At 34.4% G+C, this 19,564-nt stretch overlaps 1 protein-coding gene across 13 annotated transcripts in view; it reads left to right on the forward strand.

The window, feature by feature from the left end:
• Window positions 1–19,564, forward strand: part of CCNT2 (cyclin T2) — a 41,941-nt gene that overhangs the window by 10,195 nt on the left and 12,182 nt on the right. For 4 of the 13 annotated variants that reach the window (XM_042994309.1, XM_015545081.2, XM_042994310.1 and 1 more), the window contains 4 exons: window positions 11,123–11,251; window positions 12,641–12,701; window positions 14,997–15,059; window positions 18,204–18,249. In XM_042994309.1, the coding sequence (XP_042850243.1) occupies window positions 11,123–11,251; window positions 12,641–12,701; window positions 14,997–15,059; window positions 18,204–18,249 (299 nt within the window). Of the gene's footprint in view, window positions 1–6,582; window positions 7,430–7,854; window positions 8,717–11,122; window positions 11,252–12,640; window positions 12,702–14,996; window positions 15,060–17,987; window positions 18,082–18,203; window positions 18,569–19,564 lie in introns of those variants that run through there. The other 9 variants (XM_042994313.1, XM_042994314.1, XM_042994318.1 and 6 more) reach the window with 8 other exon arrangements.

A 19,564-nucleotide genomic window follows, 5' to 3' on the forward strand; every position in this document is an offset into this window, starting at 1 on the left:
TTTAATTTTGATGAAGCCCAGTTTACCTGTGATTTCTTGTGTTTTATGTGCTTTTGGTTCCTATCCAAGAAATCATTGCCAAACCCAAAGTCCTGGAGTTCTTGTTTTCTTCTAAGGGTTTTATAGGTTTAGTTCTTACATATAGGTCACCAATCCTTTGTGAGTTAATTTTTGTATATGGTGTAAAGTGAGGGTTGGATTTCATTCTTTTGCACTTGGATATCTGGTTTCCCCGGTACCATTTGTTTTTGTTTTTGTTTTTGTTTTTGTTTTTGTTTTTGTTTTGAGCAGTTCTTTCTAGTGTGATTTTTATTGCTTAGGGTTAACTCTTCTGATTCGTTTCTTACAGTATTTTTGTATGACCTAAATACTTTTCAGTTACATATGCAGATATATAGCTTGCTTTCTAAGGTTCCCTGGCTGTGTTCCCCCTCCCTCATTTTTATCTTTTCTTTGCCTTGTCCCTGTCCTGCCATTTCTGCTTTGGAAGTTTCAATATTGAGTCCTGGAAAAGAGCCTTGGGAGATCGATTTGAAAAGTACATGGAAGTTGGCTTGAACCCTTTAAGCCCTACTCTAGGCATCTGGCATCCACCCACTTACTGAAATTGACAAAATTCCTCCCTGGTTTAGCTGCTGTTACCAGATTGGCCCACCATGATTTCCTAAATGCTTGGGGGCTACTTTGAAGTTCTTACCAAGTCCAGCAAATGCCCCATTCCGTTCCTTTGCTTCTTTTTGCATAGATGCTGATAGTGGGACGCTCTTGTGGCTACACAGTAGTCAGTTTTGTCCTTAACCCGTTCAGTATTTTGGAATTTCCTAGGAATGCCTTGCCAAATAGTTTAGTTATAAATATCCATGGGGTTTTGCTTTTGCTCTAGTTACTCTGGTTTTCTATGGGAATTTGGTTACCACCTCTGCCAATATCTATCTTCTCAGAATTCTTCAGATAAAACATTAAAAGGTAATCCACAGTCCCTTTAAGAGATACAGTAATTTCCAAACACTGCAGTAGACTATCATTTAAATGTACAGTTGACCCTTAACATGGATTTGAACTCCATGAGTGCACTTATACACAGTTTTTTTTTTTTTTTCAGTAAATATATTGGGAAATTTTTTGGCAAGTTGCAACAATTAAAAAAATTCAATGACAAACCACATAGCCTAGAATTACTGAAAAAGTGAGAAAAATGAGGTATTATGAGAATACAGTAATACGTGTAACATAAAATATGCGTTAATTGACTATTTATATTATCAGTAATGTTTCCAGTCAGTAGTAGGAGTTTGGAGAAAGTCAAAAGTTATACATGTGTTTTTAATTCAGGGTGGGAGTGGGTTGGCATCACTAATTCAGTGGGTTGGCCCACATTGTTCAGGGGACAACTGTACTTTAATAGGTATAAGTTCTTCTAAGAAGATAAGGATATCATTTTTTTTTAAGAATCATTAAGTCACTTGAGTTTCATTCTGTTAAACAAGGAACATAATCCATTTGGGAAAGTTTATTAATAGACATAAAAGCGTATGTGATATTCTTGATTGATTTTGCATATTAATTTTGAAAAGAACTCTAGAAAGTTCTCCCACAAAGCTTTAATGTTATTTTGAAACATGGCAGTTTGTCTGCCTAATTACAGGGATGTTGACTGATAAATATTGGGCTATATATTATAGGTCTCTATAAAGTCTTAATGAATCACCTTGTTTTCCCTCCTCAAAATTAGATGATTGTAACAGGTCCAAATCACATCTTTTGTACACACACACACACACACACACACACACACACACACACATTTATGTTCATATGCTTCTATCATAGCTTTAGCTCATCTGTCCCAGAAATAAGAAAGCATTTTATTTTTATTCTAAGAAAGCATTTTATATAATTTGGTAATGTAGTGCTTCTACACTAACTCTGGTCTATAGAATAGAGCAGAATTTTACATTAACAAATGTGCATTGAGTATTTGCATTAGCCAAGCCACACAAAGGCCTCTGCATAAACATTGACTATGTAATTTATAAATTGATTTTGAAGGCAGTTAGAACAAGAATTCTGAAGATGTTTTTATTGCATAAAATCGATAAGGTAATGTTTTTAAGGGAAAATCAAATTAGATTGCTGTGTACTTGTTAACGGTTCTAGTTGCAAAGCTGCTGTATTAAGTACTCCTATGATCATATTTAAGGAAAAACATGTAATACGAAGTTTCTCTTTAAATCATTTGAGTCTGGAGGTGCCTGGGTGGCTCAGTCGGTTAAACATCCGACTTTGGCTCAGGTCATGATCTCACGGCTGGTGGGTTTCAAGGCCCGCTTCTGACTCTGTCCTGACAGCCCAGAGCCTGGAGCCTCCTTCAGATTCTGTGTACCCCTCCCCCTCTCATGGTTTCTCCCTCAAAAATAAATAAATATTAAAAAATAAAATAAATTATTTGAATCTGATATAGAAAAAGAAGCAAATGAGGACTTGTTCGGTGTAAAATTTTAAATGTTATAGTTTTAGTGGCTTGTACTTAGTTACCCGATGCTATGTGTTTATATGACAACGTAACAATGTTATTCCACAAACATTAAGTATGTATTATGTAACAAGCAGTATGCAAAGAAGGTATGTATTTTCTTGTAAATAAATAAGAAATAGTGCGGGAAAGGAAAAAAAAACATTTGTCTACTGTGGGAATGACTAGGAACAGTAACCAATTTGAGCTATTCTATGGTGCCTGTAACATGTAATACATTTCCATCTGCTTCATATCATTTTAATGAACTTTCTCTTCAGAATGCCAATTGTGGGGGTTAAGCCTGTGTGCTAAATATATATAGCCACTAACTAGAAGTGGTTAATTTCACATTTCTTTACTATTTTAACATGGCTACTAGGAAATTTTTAATTACATTTGTGGCTTACATTGCATTGCTCTTTGATAGTGCTGGTTTGGGCTATAAACTTATTTTAATTTTTTTTAATGCTTATTTATTTTTTGAGAGCAAGCAGGGGAGGGACTTTGGGGGGGTGGGCGGAGAAACAGAGGATACAAAGCAGTTCTGTGCTAACAGCAGAGAGCCCGATGCAGGGCTCAAACTCATGACCCTTGAGATCATAACCTGAGCCCAGGTGGGACACTCAACCAACTGAGCCACCCAGGTGCCCCGGGCTAAAAGCTCTTAAAAAGTAATACCAATCAACTAATGAAAAGTATAGAGATTTGTATCTGTGAACAAAATTATTTTGGAATTCACACTGTAGTAATTTGTTCCATAGAAAAGTTTGCACATTCAAACTAAGCTTAAATAGTGGCCTTATTTACAAGTTGAAAAAAAAAATGATTCTTTTCGGGTCAAGAATTAAGAGCATGAAAACTGTCGTAGTTTCATGCTTGGGGAAAGAAAAAAATAGCTTTGAGCAGGGAAAGGAAGTTCTGAGGATTTGAGGGCAGTCTTTAAATGGTATTTTGATTCAGAGAAGATACCAGATTTTTACAAGCTCCCACATCCTTGGATAGTTGGTATTGCTCTAGCTTAGTGATTGCTATTTAGATCACTAATAGAAGTAGCCATTTGAATCAGTGGTTTCCTTTATGTAGACTTAAACATCTGTTGAAATTATTTTTGTTAACTAAACAAAAGTTTCCTGAAATAATTACATAATTTAAATATCAAAATTAGGTACGGCTGGGTGGCTCAGTCGCTTGTCTGGCCTTGGCTCAGGTCATGGTCTCAGTTTGTGAGTTCGAGCCCCGCATTGGGCTCTCAGCTTTGGGTTCTCCACCTTCTTTCTCTCCCCCTCCCCTGCTGGCACACTCATTCATTCATTCATTCATTCTCTCTCTCTCTCTCTCTCAGTAAATAAACTTTTTTTTAAAAAGTCACAATTAAATGTTGTTTAAGAAATGGATATGTAGTATACCTTCTTAAAAAGAAACCTAATTTTCCTTTTAAATTAACAAATGTGCTATGAAGTTATACAGGGTTAAGATAAATGTTGTTTACCAGTGTTTATTGTGCTGTGATTAGGTTTCTGGTTTCCTAGAAATTCCCTTTATTGGCAGTAACTTAAAAAGGGAAGTCTTTGACATTAGCTCCTTTAAAAAAAAATCTTTATTGAAATCATTCACAGACCGTAAAATTCACCCATTTAGAATGTATAATTTAATGGGTGTGTTTACAGAGTTGTACACTATCATTGCAGTCTAAGTTTGTAATACTCTCACCACCCCAAAGGAAACCCTATACCCATTAGCAGTTGTTCACTGATTTCTCTCCCCCTTTCAGCCCTGGACAACCATTTTCTGTCTCTCAGTAGATTTGCCTATGCTGTGCATTGCATATAAAATGAAATTATATAATATATGGTCTTTTCACTTACAACGTTTGCAAGATCCATCCATGGTGTAGCATGTATCAGTACTTCATTCCTTTTTACTGTCATCATTCCTTTTTACATTCCATCATGTGGATATACATCATTTTATTTATCCATTTATCAGTTGATGAACATGTGGTTTGTTTCTGCTTTTTGCCTATTGTGAGTAATGCTGCTGTGAACATTCCTGTACAAGTTTTTGTGTGGACATTTTCATTTTTCTTCAGTATATACCTAGGAGTGGAATTGCTGGGTTGTATAGTAACTCTATAGACCTCAGTAATCTTGGAAAGCTTTTTGAAAACATTTGGAGAAGCTGCCACACTTTTCCAAAGTAGTTATACCATTTTACCTTCCCACAAGCATTGCATTAAGGGTTCCTTCCAGTTCCTCCACATCTTTGTCACAATTTGCTATCTTCTATCTTTTTCTTTCTTTTTTTTTTTTTTTTTTTTTTTTTTTTAATTTATTTTGAGGGGTGGGAAGAGCAGAGAGAGAAAATGAGAATCCCATGGAACTCTAACTCAGAAACTGTGAGATCATGACCTGGGCCAAAATCAAGTCAGACACTTAACCCACTGAGCTGCTCAGGCACACCTGTCTTTTTTTTTATTATTATCATTATTATTATTATTGCCATCTTATGGGCACGCTAGTGAGTATAACATAGTAGCTTATGGTTTCATTTTGCGTTTCCATAGTGACTGGTGGTGTTGAGCATCTTTTCATGCGTTTATTGGCCATTTGTAGTATCTTTGGGGAAATGTCTACTTAACCCTTTCCCATTTTTTAAATTGTATTGTCTCTTTATTAAGTTGTGAGAGTTCTTTGTATATTCTAGATAACAGTTCCTTATCAGATACAGGATTTGCAAATATTTCCTCCCATCCTATGGGTTAGCTTTTTCACTTTGTTGATGGTTTCATCTGTAACACATGCATTTAATTTATTAGGATTTTTCTTTTGTCATTTGTGCTTTGATGTCATATCTAAGAAAACATTGCTTGATCCATTTTCATGAAGGTGTATTCCTGTTTTCCTTTACAAGTTTTTATCTCTTAAATTTAGGTCTATGATCCATTTTTAGTTAGTTTTTGTATATGGCGTAAAGAAAGGGATGGATTTCATTTTTTTGCATGTGGATATGCAGTTGCCCCAGCACCATTTGTTGAAAAGACTGTTTTTCCTCTATCCAATTAAATGTTTATTTCTGGAATCTATCCTATTCCATGATCCTTATGTCTTTCCTTATACTATTACCACATGGTCTTGATGACTGTAGCTTTGTAGTTTTGAATTCAGAAAGTATGAGTCTTCTAACTTTGTTCTTTTTCAAAACTGTTTTTGCTTTTCTGGATCCCTTGTGTTTCCATATGAATTTTAGAATCAGCTGGTCAGTTTCTGCAGAAAAGAAGCTGAGATTCTGACAGGGATTGTGTGAATCTGTAGATCAATTTGGGGAATACTGTCCACAATATTAAGTCTTCTGTAGTATTAGTTATTTGTTTAGCCATCCGAAGGAAAGGGGACTTTGAAAGATTGATGTGGAATATTTGAATATCTATGCAAGTTGCTTCCCAATATTCTATGACTATTTACCATTGGCTGGTAGGAGCTGAGTGTATAAGGGAAAATAGAGACTTAACTGAGTTTTTTTTCATTTTTGTAAGTTTCATAATGGTAACTTATCCTCCATAAATAAATACTTAAATGTCAGGTTACAGTAAGCATTTAAATACTTTTAAATATAATGTAGTTATTCTATGGAAATCAGGCCTTATTCTCTTAATTATTACTGCTTTTCAGCAGTACTGAATAATAGTATTTTTCAGTCTTATATAGCCAGCTCTCTTCAGATATAATTAGAAATCTAAAATAACATCCAACCTGAAGACTTCTGTATTTCTCAGCATAAATTTTCTTATGTTGACAGTATTACACTCACACATAATTATATGGGTAGGAAAACTAAAATACCAGGCTGAATTAATGACATTTTTTGTAATACTGGAATGTCAGTCTTTTCAGTACAACAAAATTAAGGATGTAAACCAGTTTGTACTGAAATTTTGGCTTAATTGGTCAAGCTTGGTGAGATCTTTACTTTTTTTTTTTTTTTTAATATATTTTTATTTGAGAGAACACGTGAGCAGGGGAGGGGGCAGAGAGAGAGAGAAACTTAAGCAGGCTTCCGGCGCAGTGCGGGTTCGATCCTGCAACCCTGGGATCATGACCTGAGCCAAAATCAAGAGTTAGACACCCAACCAACTTAGCCACCCAGGCACTCCAGTGATCTTTGTTATTAACAAATGGACATTTTAACCTATTTTCCTCTTTGTTGAGGAGCCATTACCCCCCTTTATTTTTCCATATATCTAAGCTTATACTTCTCTTTTCATATTCTGAGACCTTTCTGGGAATCTTCTAAAGTTATGCCATTACCACTTTTCTTTAACTGTAGCCTTAGGCATGTGATTTCCCAGTTTTTAGCTGTGATACCTAGAACTAACTGGATATTAATGAAGTCTTTTGAAGGCACAGGGAATAGTTCTCCTAGTCTTAGGAGAGGGGGAGTTTGGAGGCAGTTAACGAACAGGGAAGAAATTGCTTCACTGGCTTATAGGACCTAAAGATGAAAAATAACAATAGATTAGAATAAGCTTCTTGATGATGTATTAGCAAATAGAAGGCAGATGTGGAAGTCTTTTCTTTGTTTCTCTTAGGACTCTTTTGGACTAGGAAATTTAAATTTGAAGAGTAATAAAACAGCTGTGGCTTCTTCTTAAATACAAATGTATACATAAGGTGTATGCAGAAATATATTACTAAAAGGATGAAGACCGGAATGATTTCATTTGAAATTGACTGGTATGGCCATCATCAGTGGCTTTTGTTAATTCAAACTGACCTTGCCTCCAAATATCAAGGTTGAAGCCAACATTGGAGAGTGAAGAATGTCAGCAGTGAGGGCATCATGAGCAGAAGGGGGAGACAGCGGCCAGGAATGGGCAGGAAGAGAAAGGATGGAGAAGGAAGGGAGTCAGATCAAGAGGTAGGAATGGAAACATATAAAGGAATAGAAAAAGAGAAGGGGGTAAAAGGAGGGGAAAGGGATGAAAGGAATACTGGTGTAACCATTGAAGTAATGTCGTGTATCATCATTTTGGTGTGTTTGAATTCGCTTAGTTAGGGCTCCAATGGAACCTTTAAAGAATTGAGTTTAACTGTGGAAGGAAGAAGGTGCGCAAGAAAGAAGGGAATTTTTAAAAGCATGTTAAATCACCTTTAAATTTTAAGATCAGCATTAGCAATACACAATTGTTGTTTACAGCATAATAATAATAATGTACTTTACAGCATAATAATAATAATTTCAGTCATATGACTCTGGGCACCATTCTAAGTGCTTTATGTATATTGATTGATTTAATTCTCACCACAACTTTATAAGCAGATACTATTTCTCCCATTTTACAGATGCAGAAACTGAGCCACAAAGAGAATAAGTAATTTGCCTAGGCTAGTCAGATAACAGAGCCAGGATTCCACTGAGGCACCCTGACTACTATGCTACAGCTGGCTTCATCACCTCTACCTCCCCCTCTCCATGATTTGTATGGTATATTTCTGTAGAAATTTGTCTTGTTTTGAGAATGTGATAGCCCTTGGAAACAGTTGTACATTTGCTAGGCTGACAAACTTGACACTATTTAAAAATCAGTTTTTATTTCCTTCATTTATAGTAATTCAAGCAAGTTTATTAAAACAGATAACAGAACACAAAGATGGATCATGCATGGTCCTTGTCCCCAGTGAGCTAAATCTCAGGTTGTAGTTGCTCACTTGAACCAAGTATCTACTCCAGTATTGGTGTGAATTCTTTGACTTTGAACCAAGTTTACGTGCACTAATGAATGTCTGTTGCCTTCAAAAGGATGCTCCCTTTAAAAGCCACAGGCCAACTAATAACATAGCCATTACTTAAAACTTTTTGGAGTTCTTTTCCTTTCAGTAAGCCACACAGCAAAATCCGCTTTCTATATAAAAAAGCAGAGGCACCTAGCTTGATTACCTTCTTTAGTCATTCTTAATTAAAATTAAAGCCTCACATGGATATTCACAAAGTATTTATCTAAAAAGGTGTTTTGTTTTGTTTTGTTTTGTTTTTACAGCCCTGATGGAGTAAAATGTTTGCAGGCTGTAGAGGAGGAAATGTGAATGGAGTTAGTGGATTTCACCAGGAACTTTGGAAGAGTGTTGGGTATTAGTGTTGCACTGGAGGAGGATGAGAATTGAGCCCTATTTAGAGGGAACAGAAAGACTTCTGTGAGGAGTGTGGGTAAATAAACCAGGAATCTACCCTGAAGATCATTGCTTAGTTCCCCGAATATTTAATTTTCTTAATTATTTGTAGAATTTTAGAATCATTCATTAGTAAACATACTTTGTTTCCATTGAGACTATATTGTAAGGAGAAAAAAGTCTGTGGTTTGAAAGTACTTGATATTGAGGCTTATAAAAAGTCTGAAGAGAATGGAGCAATCACTGGGAATCCTAAGAGGCTGTGCCAGGAAAAGCTCATTGGAGACTTTTAGAAGGTACCTTTTAGGCAAGTAAGAGAAATCTTGGATCATCTGGCACTTAGGAAAAAAGTTTATTAAGTTCAGTCTAATTTGACATGTGGCTTGAGCCTGTATTGCTTCACTCTTTGGTAAATAGTGCTAGCATTTGATGGCCGGCTTAGCCATTCCCCTCTTAGACATGAATTAGGTAAAAAGTGAGAGATTGTGGGACACTGAGAGTATCTTTATTGTTTCTTGCATTTCTTACCTTTGTATTGGCTGTTAGATTTTTACTGTGGGATTTGGAATACCTAGAATTTAACATTGGTGCCTTTATATTTTATATGTGGATTATCCACCTATCATTCGCTTGGCAAATATACTGAACAGCAGCTGCACAATGCAAGACAATGGGAATGTGAATGAATAATTCAGTGTCTATATTTAAGCTGCTTCTGGACTAGTAGGGCAGACAAAATTAGTAAGCCAGAAGTTAGAATACAGCGAAAGTACAATGACAGAGGTGTACACAGTTTCCTATTGAATAAAGAAGGGCACTTCATTTTGACTGAGGAATTTTCCTTAGGATGAGGTAAACATTTAAGTAGAAAAGGAATTAAAGTAGGTAGCATAGGAAATTCTCAGTATGTGGAAAAAATAACTGGGATAGGAAATGATTGTCCACTCTCTTGTACTTTCTACATTTCAGAAAAATCCCTGCCCTGTATGGCTGCTGTTTTACTGGTATTTCAAGAATATGAACTAATTTTCATGTTACTTAATTAAATCTTTGGTAAAGAATAATAGTAGTTTATTCTAAATCTAAGAAAACTACGAGTAAGTTGCCTTTTTGAGTATTCTTAATTTTTAAGTCTTTTCCTTGTTTTAATTTTGAAAGATGGAAATAAGTTGGAAAGTCCAAGTTGAAATTATTCAGTCCTTTTAAGATAACATTACTTGTTCTTTGGAGCCAAACTGATGTAATTTTACGTCTGTTTTGAAGTCATTTTCACTCCATTTACTCATCTGCAAATGAAATTGGACTATCTAGAGAAGGTCCCTTTCAGATCCAAAATCTAGTGATTAAATTTCATGGCTCAGCATTATTTATAAGTTGTTTTAAAAGCTCAGAGGAAAGAATCTACCTTCTTGTATCAGAAATTTTGTCCTTAACTACCCAAATCATGTAGCATGCTTAATGCCTCTTTCTGTCCTCCCCTCCCTCTTCTGGCATTGTTTCTGTATAGTGATTGGTGATCCCTAAGATACAGTAAGATTCAGATGTTCATCTCTTGAAAAATAACCTGAATCTTGACTTCTAGAAATCATCTTCCCATGAAAAATTTCTTCTGTGTAATCTTAGAATATTATTTGAATTTAGAGTATGCCTGTTTTCTGAGTCAGCAGTAAATTTGGTTTATTACTTTTTGGGTAAATATTGCTCAGAATTGATGTTTCTCTAAGTCAATGTCTTTATAGTGCTGTGTTCTTATACTTCAATCCCAAGAACATATAACTTAACTAAAGCTTAAAAAAAAAATTGCTTATTTCTTGATCTCCATTTGGCAATGTCTCTACTCTGTTGATTTATCTTACATGTTCATTATCTGGTTCTTTAGCTATTGTTAATATTGCTATAGTGAAGTAATAGAGTTACTCAGTAGCAGTTTCATGTTCAGAATCTTCTCATTTTGCCTTGTAGATCCTTTTTCTGTCCTAAAGCAATATTGCATAGCTCTTAGCCACACAAGTGAATTGTTGGTTAATTTAAAAGAAACCTAGTAAGTAGTGGCTGTATCTAAAAAGAAGGAAAATCTAGGTATATTTTACCTATTTTTCATTTTTTTAAGCTACGACTTTATTATTTTGCTTGAGTTTTTATTTTACCTCCACAATATGCATTAATAATAAGTTAAACTTTATTTTAGTTTGCCCAAGTGTAAGTCTTTTTCCTTTTTCCCATTGCTGTTTGCAAAACAGTAAAGCAAGTTTTAGAGACTAGGGTAACTAGTTCTATTTAATGAATCACTTTATTAAAACTCTTACATCCGTCTTGTTATAGCCCAAGTCACAATTCATATTTTTAATACTACATTCCTTCCTTGCACGCCCCACCTTAGAAAGTAGAAGGTTTTTCCAAAATTTTTTATTTTTAAATCACCAAATTTTTATCTTTTCTGCAGATAATATCACCTACTGCATTATTTTTGGCTGCAAAAGTGGAAGAACAGGCTCGAAAACTTGAACATGTTATCAAAGTAGCACATGCTTGTCTTCATCCCCTAGAGCCACTGCTGGATACTAAATGTGATGTATGTAAAAATAATTCAATTGGCGTTGCCTTCCAACTGCTGCTTGTTTCTTTTACCACTTAGGAATGCAATACCAGGGAGTGATCTAACAGAAACATATTTCATGCATATACATGAATTTCAGTATCATTCTGAATCATGTTAAGGCTGTGATTCAAAGGTGGTTTTAAGTGTTTCACATTTTATTGCTTATCTTCACAGCAAAGCTATGATATATGTAGTGGTGATCTTATATCACTTCCATTGTTTGGGTGCATTTGAGACCAAAGATGAATAACTCTTAAAATTTGTCAGCAATGGAAAAAAAAAGAAAGAAAGACCTCTGGTTTTGCCTGTAGACCAGTAAATAGTAATTTTACAGAATTGTTCCTTTATTAATGCATATATACTAATAGTTATCCCTGTCATATGTAAAAATGCACTGAGATAATGGCATTTAAAGGAGTAAGATAATGATGTTAGCCATTTAATAATAGAGAATGTATGATGATGCAAAGATTGTTCTTGTAACTTCTGTTAACATGATAAATTCGGAATTATTTTTGGTGAATACTTAGGGTATTGTTCAAATGATAGAAATCTATGTTTAAAAAATTATTTTAGTGACCTTTTCAAAATGGGGCATAAATAAAGGTGTTTTTCACTCTTGAGTTTAGCAACATGTCCTTACATGAATATTGATGATGTATTTTTTTTATCACCTTAGTTGTTACAATTTAAGAAATTTGACAGTGATAGAAATTTTTTTCATACATCTATTCCCAGAGCAGTTGCAGTAGGAGAATAATTTATTGAAGTTGAAAGAGAAGGCCTTCTGTTTCCCCATGGTGTATGATACATCATTTTGGTATTTTATATCTAAAATGTTTTAATCTAGAGATTTGAGGGTTTGCTTTGATTGTATTTGTCTTCTCTAAAGAGAGGAAATTCTACACAATAACTCTGACTGTTAAGGAATTTCCACTTGAGATATCTTAGGTTGAATTGATAAGCCTTTTCTTTAACAGGCAGGTTTGAATTTGATTTTCTTACTTGAGTTGGTGCTTCCTTTGGTAAAGTGTCTTGAAGCACCACTGCCTATGTCAAGTTTTACGTTACAGGCTGGAGCGTTTGTTGTTTTCAATGAAGCTCTACCTCCTTTCATGTTATCATTGTCTTGAGGGGTTTTGTTGCTATTTACCTTTTTTGCATATCCTGTATTAGAAGTAATTCAATTTAGATTGGTTGCAAAATATAGGATTTCCCTGTCACCCTCAGTGTATTTCCTTCATGTTCCTAAACTAATCTGGCTCTTCTGTAATCAGTCTGTGATTTACATGAGACTTAGTGGTCCCATAGTCTCAGAGTGTTGATCTTAAGCATTTTAATAGTATTATTTTTACCTGGCAGGCTTACCTTCAACAGACTCAAGAACTGGTTTTACTTGAAACCATAATGCTACAAACCCTAGGTATGTACTCATGGCTGATGCTATTTTTGTGGTGTTCTAAAGAAAGAAAAAAATTTCTGGAATAACTTTATCATTGAAGATGTTTCATTTTAAAACAAGGTTTGGGGCCAGAATAGTATAGCCTGGTTATAAGAAAAACTTTTTTTTTTTTTTTTTTTTAATTTCATTTGGCATAATTTAATTGAATGGTAAACATAGTTTTCATTGTGAAAGGCTGTTGCATATGATTGTAATGTGCACAAGTATTCATGGCAGTCTTTGCTCTCATAGCACTTGTAGTCAGTTTTTAATGAATTTATCACATCATTTTTAATATGACATAGTGTAGTTATTTAACCATTCATCATCCCCTTCTAAAAGTTATATTGTCTTCAAGTTTCATGCAGTTTAAGTGATCTCTAAAGATTATTTATTCTGATCTTTAACTTATGAGGAAATTGAGGCCTGAGAAGGTTTATCTTGTATAAAGTCATATATTACTTCTGGAAGAGCCTAGCGAAGTGTGATGGAATCACATGGGCTTTATGGAGATCTTGGTTTAAATCTGTAGGCCTTTGACTTGCTTTGTAAACTTAGGCAAAGTTCTTTGATCTTGTGTACCTCCATTCTGTATATGCAGGATAGAGTAATAATGTCTTAAGTCTTAACATTGTGAACTTAAGAATGAGAGATAATGTATAAAAAATGAGTACATGGTGTATATGTCATAAATAGCCACTATTCGTTATGGTAGTTATTTCATATGTTACTCCGTACCCAATCATTGAAGAGAAGTGCAGTAATAGTCTCCCATCATGACAGATTCTTTTTATTAGAAAAGTAGTTTGTTTGAAATAGATACAACTTATTTGATGTTGTAATAGTATAAAAAGATATAAAAATAAAAGTGAAAATCTTATTCTCACCAAATCCACTGACTTAGCATGTTATTTTTTATATAAAATTATATAAATATGAAATTTATAAAGACTTGTGTAATAAAGTTTGAAAGGAAAATTATATTATTTTAAGGGGAACATTAGAATTGACAGTATACACCTCTGGCTTTGATTAAAGTATGGTTTTGCAGGTTTAATTACAGTAGAAATATAAATAGATCACACAACAACTTTATAAATCTAGATTACCTGTGTATTAGGATGTCACTCGTTTACTGCTTCTGAAGATGCTAGATGTGACCTCCACTTTAAAAAAAAATTTTTTTTAATCTTTAGTGTTGAGAGAGAGACAGAGTGTGCGCAGGGGAGGAGCAGAGAGGGAGATACAGAATCTGAAGCAGGCTCTGAGCTGTCAGCACAGAGCAGGATGCGGGGCTCGAACTCAAGAACCGCACGTGACCTGAGCCGAAGTCAGGACACTCAACTGACTGAGCCACTCAGGCACCCCAACGACCTCCACTGTTTAAAAAAAAAGAAAAAAGCCTGCCTTACCTAAGGGTTGAATAGACATTAAAAGCTCTTTCAGCATTTTATCTTTGGTTTTAGAAGAAGTGATTTAAAGAATCTTGAGGCTACAAGGTTTACTTGTCTTAATCACTTTATTATTAATGAAACGTAGTTATAAACTAACTGGTTGAAACCCTTTGATTTAAGGCATACTAAGAAAATAAGAGGACCATAAATCATTGAAATGGTCTTTCTTCCCACTATGGGGCAGATTATATTTATGAAAAATACCCTTTTTACATCTTATAAAAAGGAGAGTTGGAATACATTTTAAAAATATATTACATGGACACCTGGGTGGCTCAGTCAGTTGATCATCCGCCTCTTGATTTTGGCTCAGGTCATGATCCTAGAGTCTTGGGATTGAACCCTGCGTCAAGCTCTGTGCTGAACATGGAACCTGCTTAAGATTCTCTCCCTCCCCCACTCACACGCATGTGCTCTCTCTCTCAAAACCTATGTGTGTGTGTGTGTGTGTGTGTGTGTGTGTGTGTGTGTATTCTGTAATTGAATTATTTTATTAATGGTTGTATTTTTCATATATTTCAGTTTGTTTTTAACCTGAGGGTAATCATAATTAATTGTAAATCAGAATTTTTAATAACTATTACCGTAATCTATAAATAACTTTGCTATCAGTTTTCCTAAGTGGACATTGTTTTTGAAAAGAAATTATTTCTCATCGTTGATGGTATAATGAGCATGTCAGTGACAGAAAATAACTTTGCCTTTGGATCTTTTTAATAATGAACAATATATTATACATTTATGATTGTGCTGATGAATGGCATTTCTCAGTCAAGTATTGTAGTGTGATAAGTGATTGGGAAAAAAGTGCTTTTCATTTCAGGTTTTGAGATCACCATTGAACATCCACACACAGATGTGGTGAAATGTACCCAATTAGTAAGAGGTAAGTGATCTTTGAAATTTCTGAATTAAGTGTTAATACTTTTTATTGTCTATAATTGACTTGAATGAGTTTTATTAAAATGGGGGAAATACCATTTTGAAGCAACATCTTTTGTTGTTCTACATCTACCTATTCATCCGCTTCTGTATGTGGTGAATTAGCTTCCTTTAAACTTAGGTGAGAATCTTTCAGTAAAAAAACTAGAGGGCTTCCAATTAATAGGACTCTCTCCACCTACTTATTAGGCTAATAAGCCAGTTCCCATTTTAGTTAATGTTTAAGAAGTTGGCCATTAACACATACACACAGAAAATTTCTGGTTTCTGTCAAACTTCCATTGACCTCTAGGAAAATGATGACAGTTTAAGAATTTGGAGGCCATCCTCATGTCTTTCAGATAAAAATTGTCTTAGCAGATTTGCCACTTTGGAAATGTTTTCCCCATATTCATTTGAAAACAACAGATTTAATACATTCAAAGTTCTGTAGCATTTCTAAAAATAATTTCCTTTTTGTGTGTAATGGGGAAGTATATAGTATGATACAGGCAGCATGTGATGTGCCTTTTAAGCCTTTTAAAACAGGAGTAGGAACTTTTTTTTATTTGCTTTACTGCTTATAAAGCATGTGGTACACACTTTTCTACTCTTGTTAATGAATTCTATGTATCTGTTCATGTATCCCTAGAAATATTTTTTACATAGTTGCATGTTGTTACACTACTTCTTACTTCTTCTTTCCTGTTTGCCATTTGAAGTGTTACTGTACTAAGAGCAACCACTTGGAACCTTCAGCGTGCCTTTTTCTGTTACTTTCTTTTTTGAAAATTAAATTTTGCAGTTTCATTCTTTTACCACCAGACTTCTTTTCTTTAGGTTTATTCTAAACAGAATGGGTAAGACTTTTGAAGGCCTTTTTTGATTTTTAGTGTTTACCTGAATAGTCTCACATTTTATTCATTTTAAATTGAACTCATATACCTACGTAGGATTTTATTATGTTAATGGCTATATTTAAAACAAACAAACCTGTTGTCACAGTGTCATTGTTCAGAACTGGACTTCTGAAAGAAAGTACCTTGTTTGTTTGTTTATTTTTGGTTTTTTATAGCTAGCACCTGTTATGACTTGCAAAGTAGAACATATTTAATTATGGTTCCTGTTCCTCAGGGTTATCTGAATATGATTGATCGCACATTTTTATCCACAGAATTACAGTGTAGTATAGAATTCATATAGATAACTAGTGTACATGTTGAATTAAAAAAAAAAAAAAAGCCTTAGAGTAAGCTATTTCTGTTAGAATAATGGAGAGCCATATAACTTTGCTCTAAACTAAGCCTGGTGAAGAAAGACGTTTTTATAGCTTAAAATACATATACACAGATACTTTTATAGCTTAAAATACACACACACACTTAGTAGGAAATGAAACTGGATTTTCAGCTTGGTATTATAGTGACATTTGAGCCATCGTTAAGATCCTTAAAGTTTAGTAGCTGTTGTAGTCCATTCATTTGCAAAGTTGAATAGTAAGTTTTAAAAACATTCACAAAAACTGCAAATTTGATATTTTATCCAAAACAGAATATTTAAATCTAATTTTTTGTTGTTAATGTTTAAAATGTGATCAATTCTTAAATTGTGCAAATTTTATATATGTTTAACTTCATTTTGTCTGACTAACATTTCAGGTAACTATGGTTTACATCTCACTCCATTTAAAAACATTGTTTCATGTTTGGTGTCTGTTTTCTTTGCTCTGTTATAACTTTCTGCTAACAAAACATTTTTCCTGCATTCTTCCTGTGTTGCACACTGATTATTAATAGGTTATTTTGAATTTAGATATATTCTGAGGTGAAAACTGCTATGGCAATTTAAAATTATTTTTACTTCCTTCTCTACATATTTTGATTCTTTGTGGGGATGGGGGGTAGTAGTGGTTTGGTTTCTTTAAGGTTCTCCCCACCACCCCCACCCCAAGATGAGAAAGTTGATATTATGCTACTTTGCTGAAGAATTGGCTAATGTCATTTTACAGGGACCTTTCATTTCTGTGATTTCTCCTTCCCTCCCCACCAGGAAAGAATGCCATACATAAGTCACACTGCCTCCAAGACATCTGATGCTTTGACACTCTTCCTTAGCACAACTCTGCTAAGCCCAAATCCCTTTTGTATACCTTATGTTGGTGATCCACATGGGGCAGCAGGGATTACAGGTGCCACGAATAAAAATAGAGGGCAAAGAATTTGAGGCCTGTTAGAGAGGGGTGAGTTGAGGTGAACTGATCCTAGGTGAGCAGAGGGGAAAGGTACATCAATGATTATGAATGTAATTGGGGGAAAAGGGAAATTATAGCAAAAGAATCCCCATTGGGAAGAATAAGAAAGCAGAAAAAAAGTGAGCGGGGTACTACTATTTTCAGTTTCCATGACTTAAACTAGTTAAAAATTGCTTTTCTTTTGGGGACCAGTGCTGAAGCATCCTGATTGCCTAGAGTATGTGTATCTTTTCTAAAGTTGACAATTGGATACTGTAAGAAATATATATGCAGTGGAGTTTTCTATATCTACGCCCTTGGGATGTTTCTAGGTTGTTAATTCTCTGTTGATGCTTAGTAGCATGAAAAACAGCAGTTTGTGCTGTCTTGAGTTTGGGGGGTGGGGGTTTGTTTTGTTTTCTTTTCTTTGGATGGAAGTACTTAAGCCAACTTAAATATGATGACTGAGGATTAAGTCTGGCAGGCAACTCTTTGTATTTTGTACTAGACTTCAAAATCTTTTCTTCTTCTTCTTCTTCTTTTTTTTTTTTTTAAATCCAGGAGAATGCTTTATTGCAACTTTTAGCTGACTAGATGCTTAACTTAGTAACAAGTTTAGCCCTTGTAACTGGCTAGCTAAAAGCAAATCGGCTTGTTTCTCAGATCTTTGGGGGATAGCAAGAAACATTTGAGTGAATGTTGTTGAAGATTTTCAGTAGTATAGAAAATGATGGCGCTCTTGTGATATTTGTAAGTAGTAAGTAAAATTTACTTTTTGTGTACAAAACTTTGAAGTTTTTGTTGTGTTGAGAACTTTTTGATGATAGCACATTAGAGCTGACAGTATTGTCTTCGTTTTTTTTTTTTCTTTTCTTACAGCAAGCAAGGATTTGGCACAGACATCCTATTTCATGGCTACCAACAGGTTGTTATCCTGACCCTCTTTGTTGCACTGTTGTAGCACACTATAGCTTCCTTTAATGCAGGGCCCCCTCAATGTGTCTCTTACCCTTGTTGCAACAGGAGACTGGACCATCTACTGTGGTGGTACCTTCCTGTCTGCTTTGCGGTGTATTGTACAAGGGACTTTTGGCACAGAGGGGTTAAATGCACATTGTGAAGTGTAGTGGTGCTTTCTGATGACATATTCTCGATTTGTGAGTGCATAAGTCTAAAATTGGTAGCCTGAATAGCAGCTAAAGATTACAAAGAGCTAAACTTAACGTAGAAATTCGAGCAACTTGGTAAGTATAAAGCTATTTCTAGTTTACAATTATAGTTAAATGACAATTTTTTAAAATTTCACATTGATCCAATTTTAACTTTAAAATAATCATTAAAGTTTTTTTAATAAATAAAATTTATATAACTTGGGTTTTTTTCCAGATAATACCCACTAGTAGTAAATCAGAACTAGCCAAGTCCTGTCAGTGCCTAGATTTGCAGAAATACAATTTTTACTTTAAGAAAACTTAACTTCCTTTTCATTTTACATAAAAATTTTGGTGTGGGTTTGCAGTTGATGAACATTTTTCATCTCCATCACTTCTGAACTGAACTGAAAGAATAATTTTTTAAAGCCTTTAATATCTAATACATAATTCTGTTCTGGATTGATTATATGAATGCCTTAAATTTGTTTTTTAAATGGGTCATTGGGGAGGAGGGCACCAAAGTAGCATTGTATGGTCCTTAATTTCTTGTGACACTGTTTTAACTTTTATTTAAAACTTTGGATTGGCAAATACCAATATATTTTCTTAGGTATATGTTGTTGGGATTTAACTCCTATCCCTAGGAGTTTTGAACGACAAAAAGAAAGTACTAAATTTAAAACTTTGGTTAGAAAAGGCATGCTGTAACGTGTTATCACATGCCCAAATTTGGGACATAAAGTGGAAGGAGAAAAGTAGCATTTTTATAGTATTTAGCAACATTGGGCCTTGAAGCTGTTCAGCAAAAGGTAAGTTTTCTCTGTGGCTTTGCTGAAAAGACAGAGGTTTACATAGATAAGTATTAGATTCTCTTTAACTTACTTGAGAATTCTGTTAACCCACATCAAATGGTGGAATCCCTGATTCTGACTTCATTCTGTAATGTGATGTTGAAATTACTTGGCAGTTTTATGGAGAATCTTCTGCTTTTTCTTTACTTTTTTGCCATGACATTACAAAAGAAGCAAAAATACCACAAAAAATTAAAATGTTACACATGTTTATGCTGATTATTGGAAATATGTC

The sequence above is a fragment of the Panthera tigris genome, chromosome C1, assembly GCF_018350195.1.
Source record: "Panthera tigris isolate Pti1 chromosome C1, P.tigris_Pti1_mat1.1, whole genome shotgun sequence".
NCBI classification, from domain to species: domain Eukaryota; kingdom Metazoa; phylum Chordata; class Mammalia; order Carnivora; family Felidae; genus Panthera; species Panthera tigris.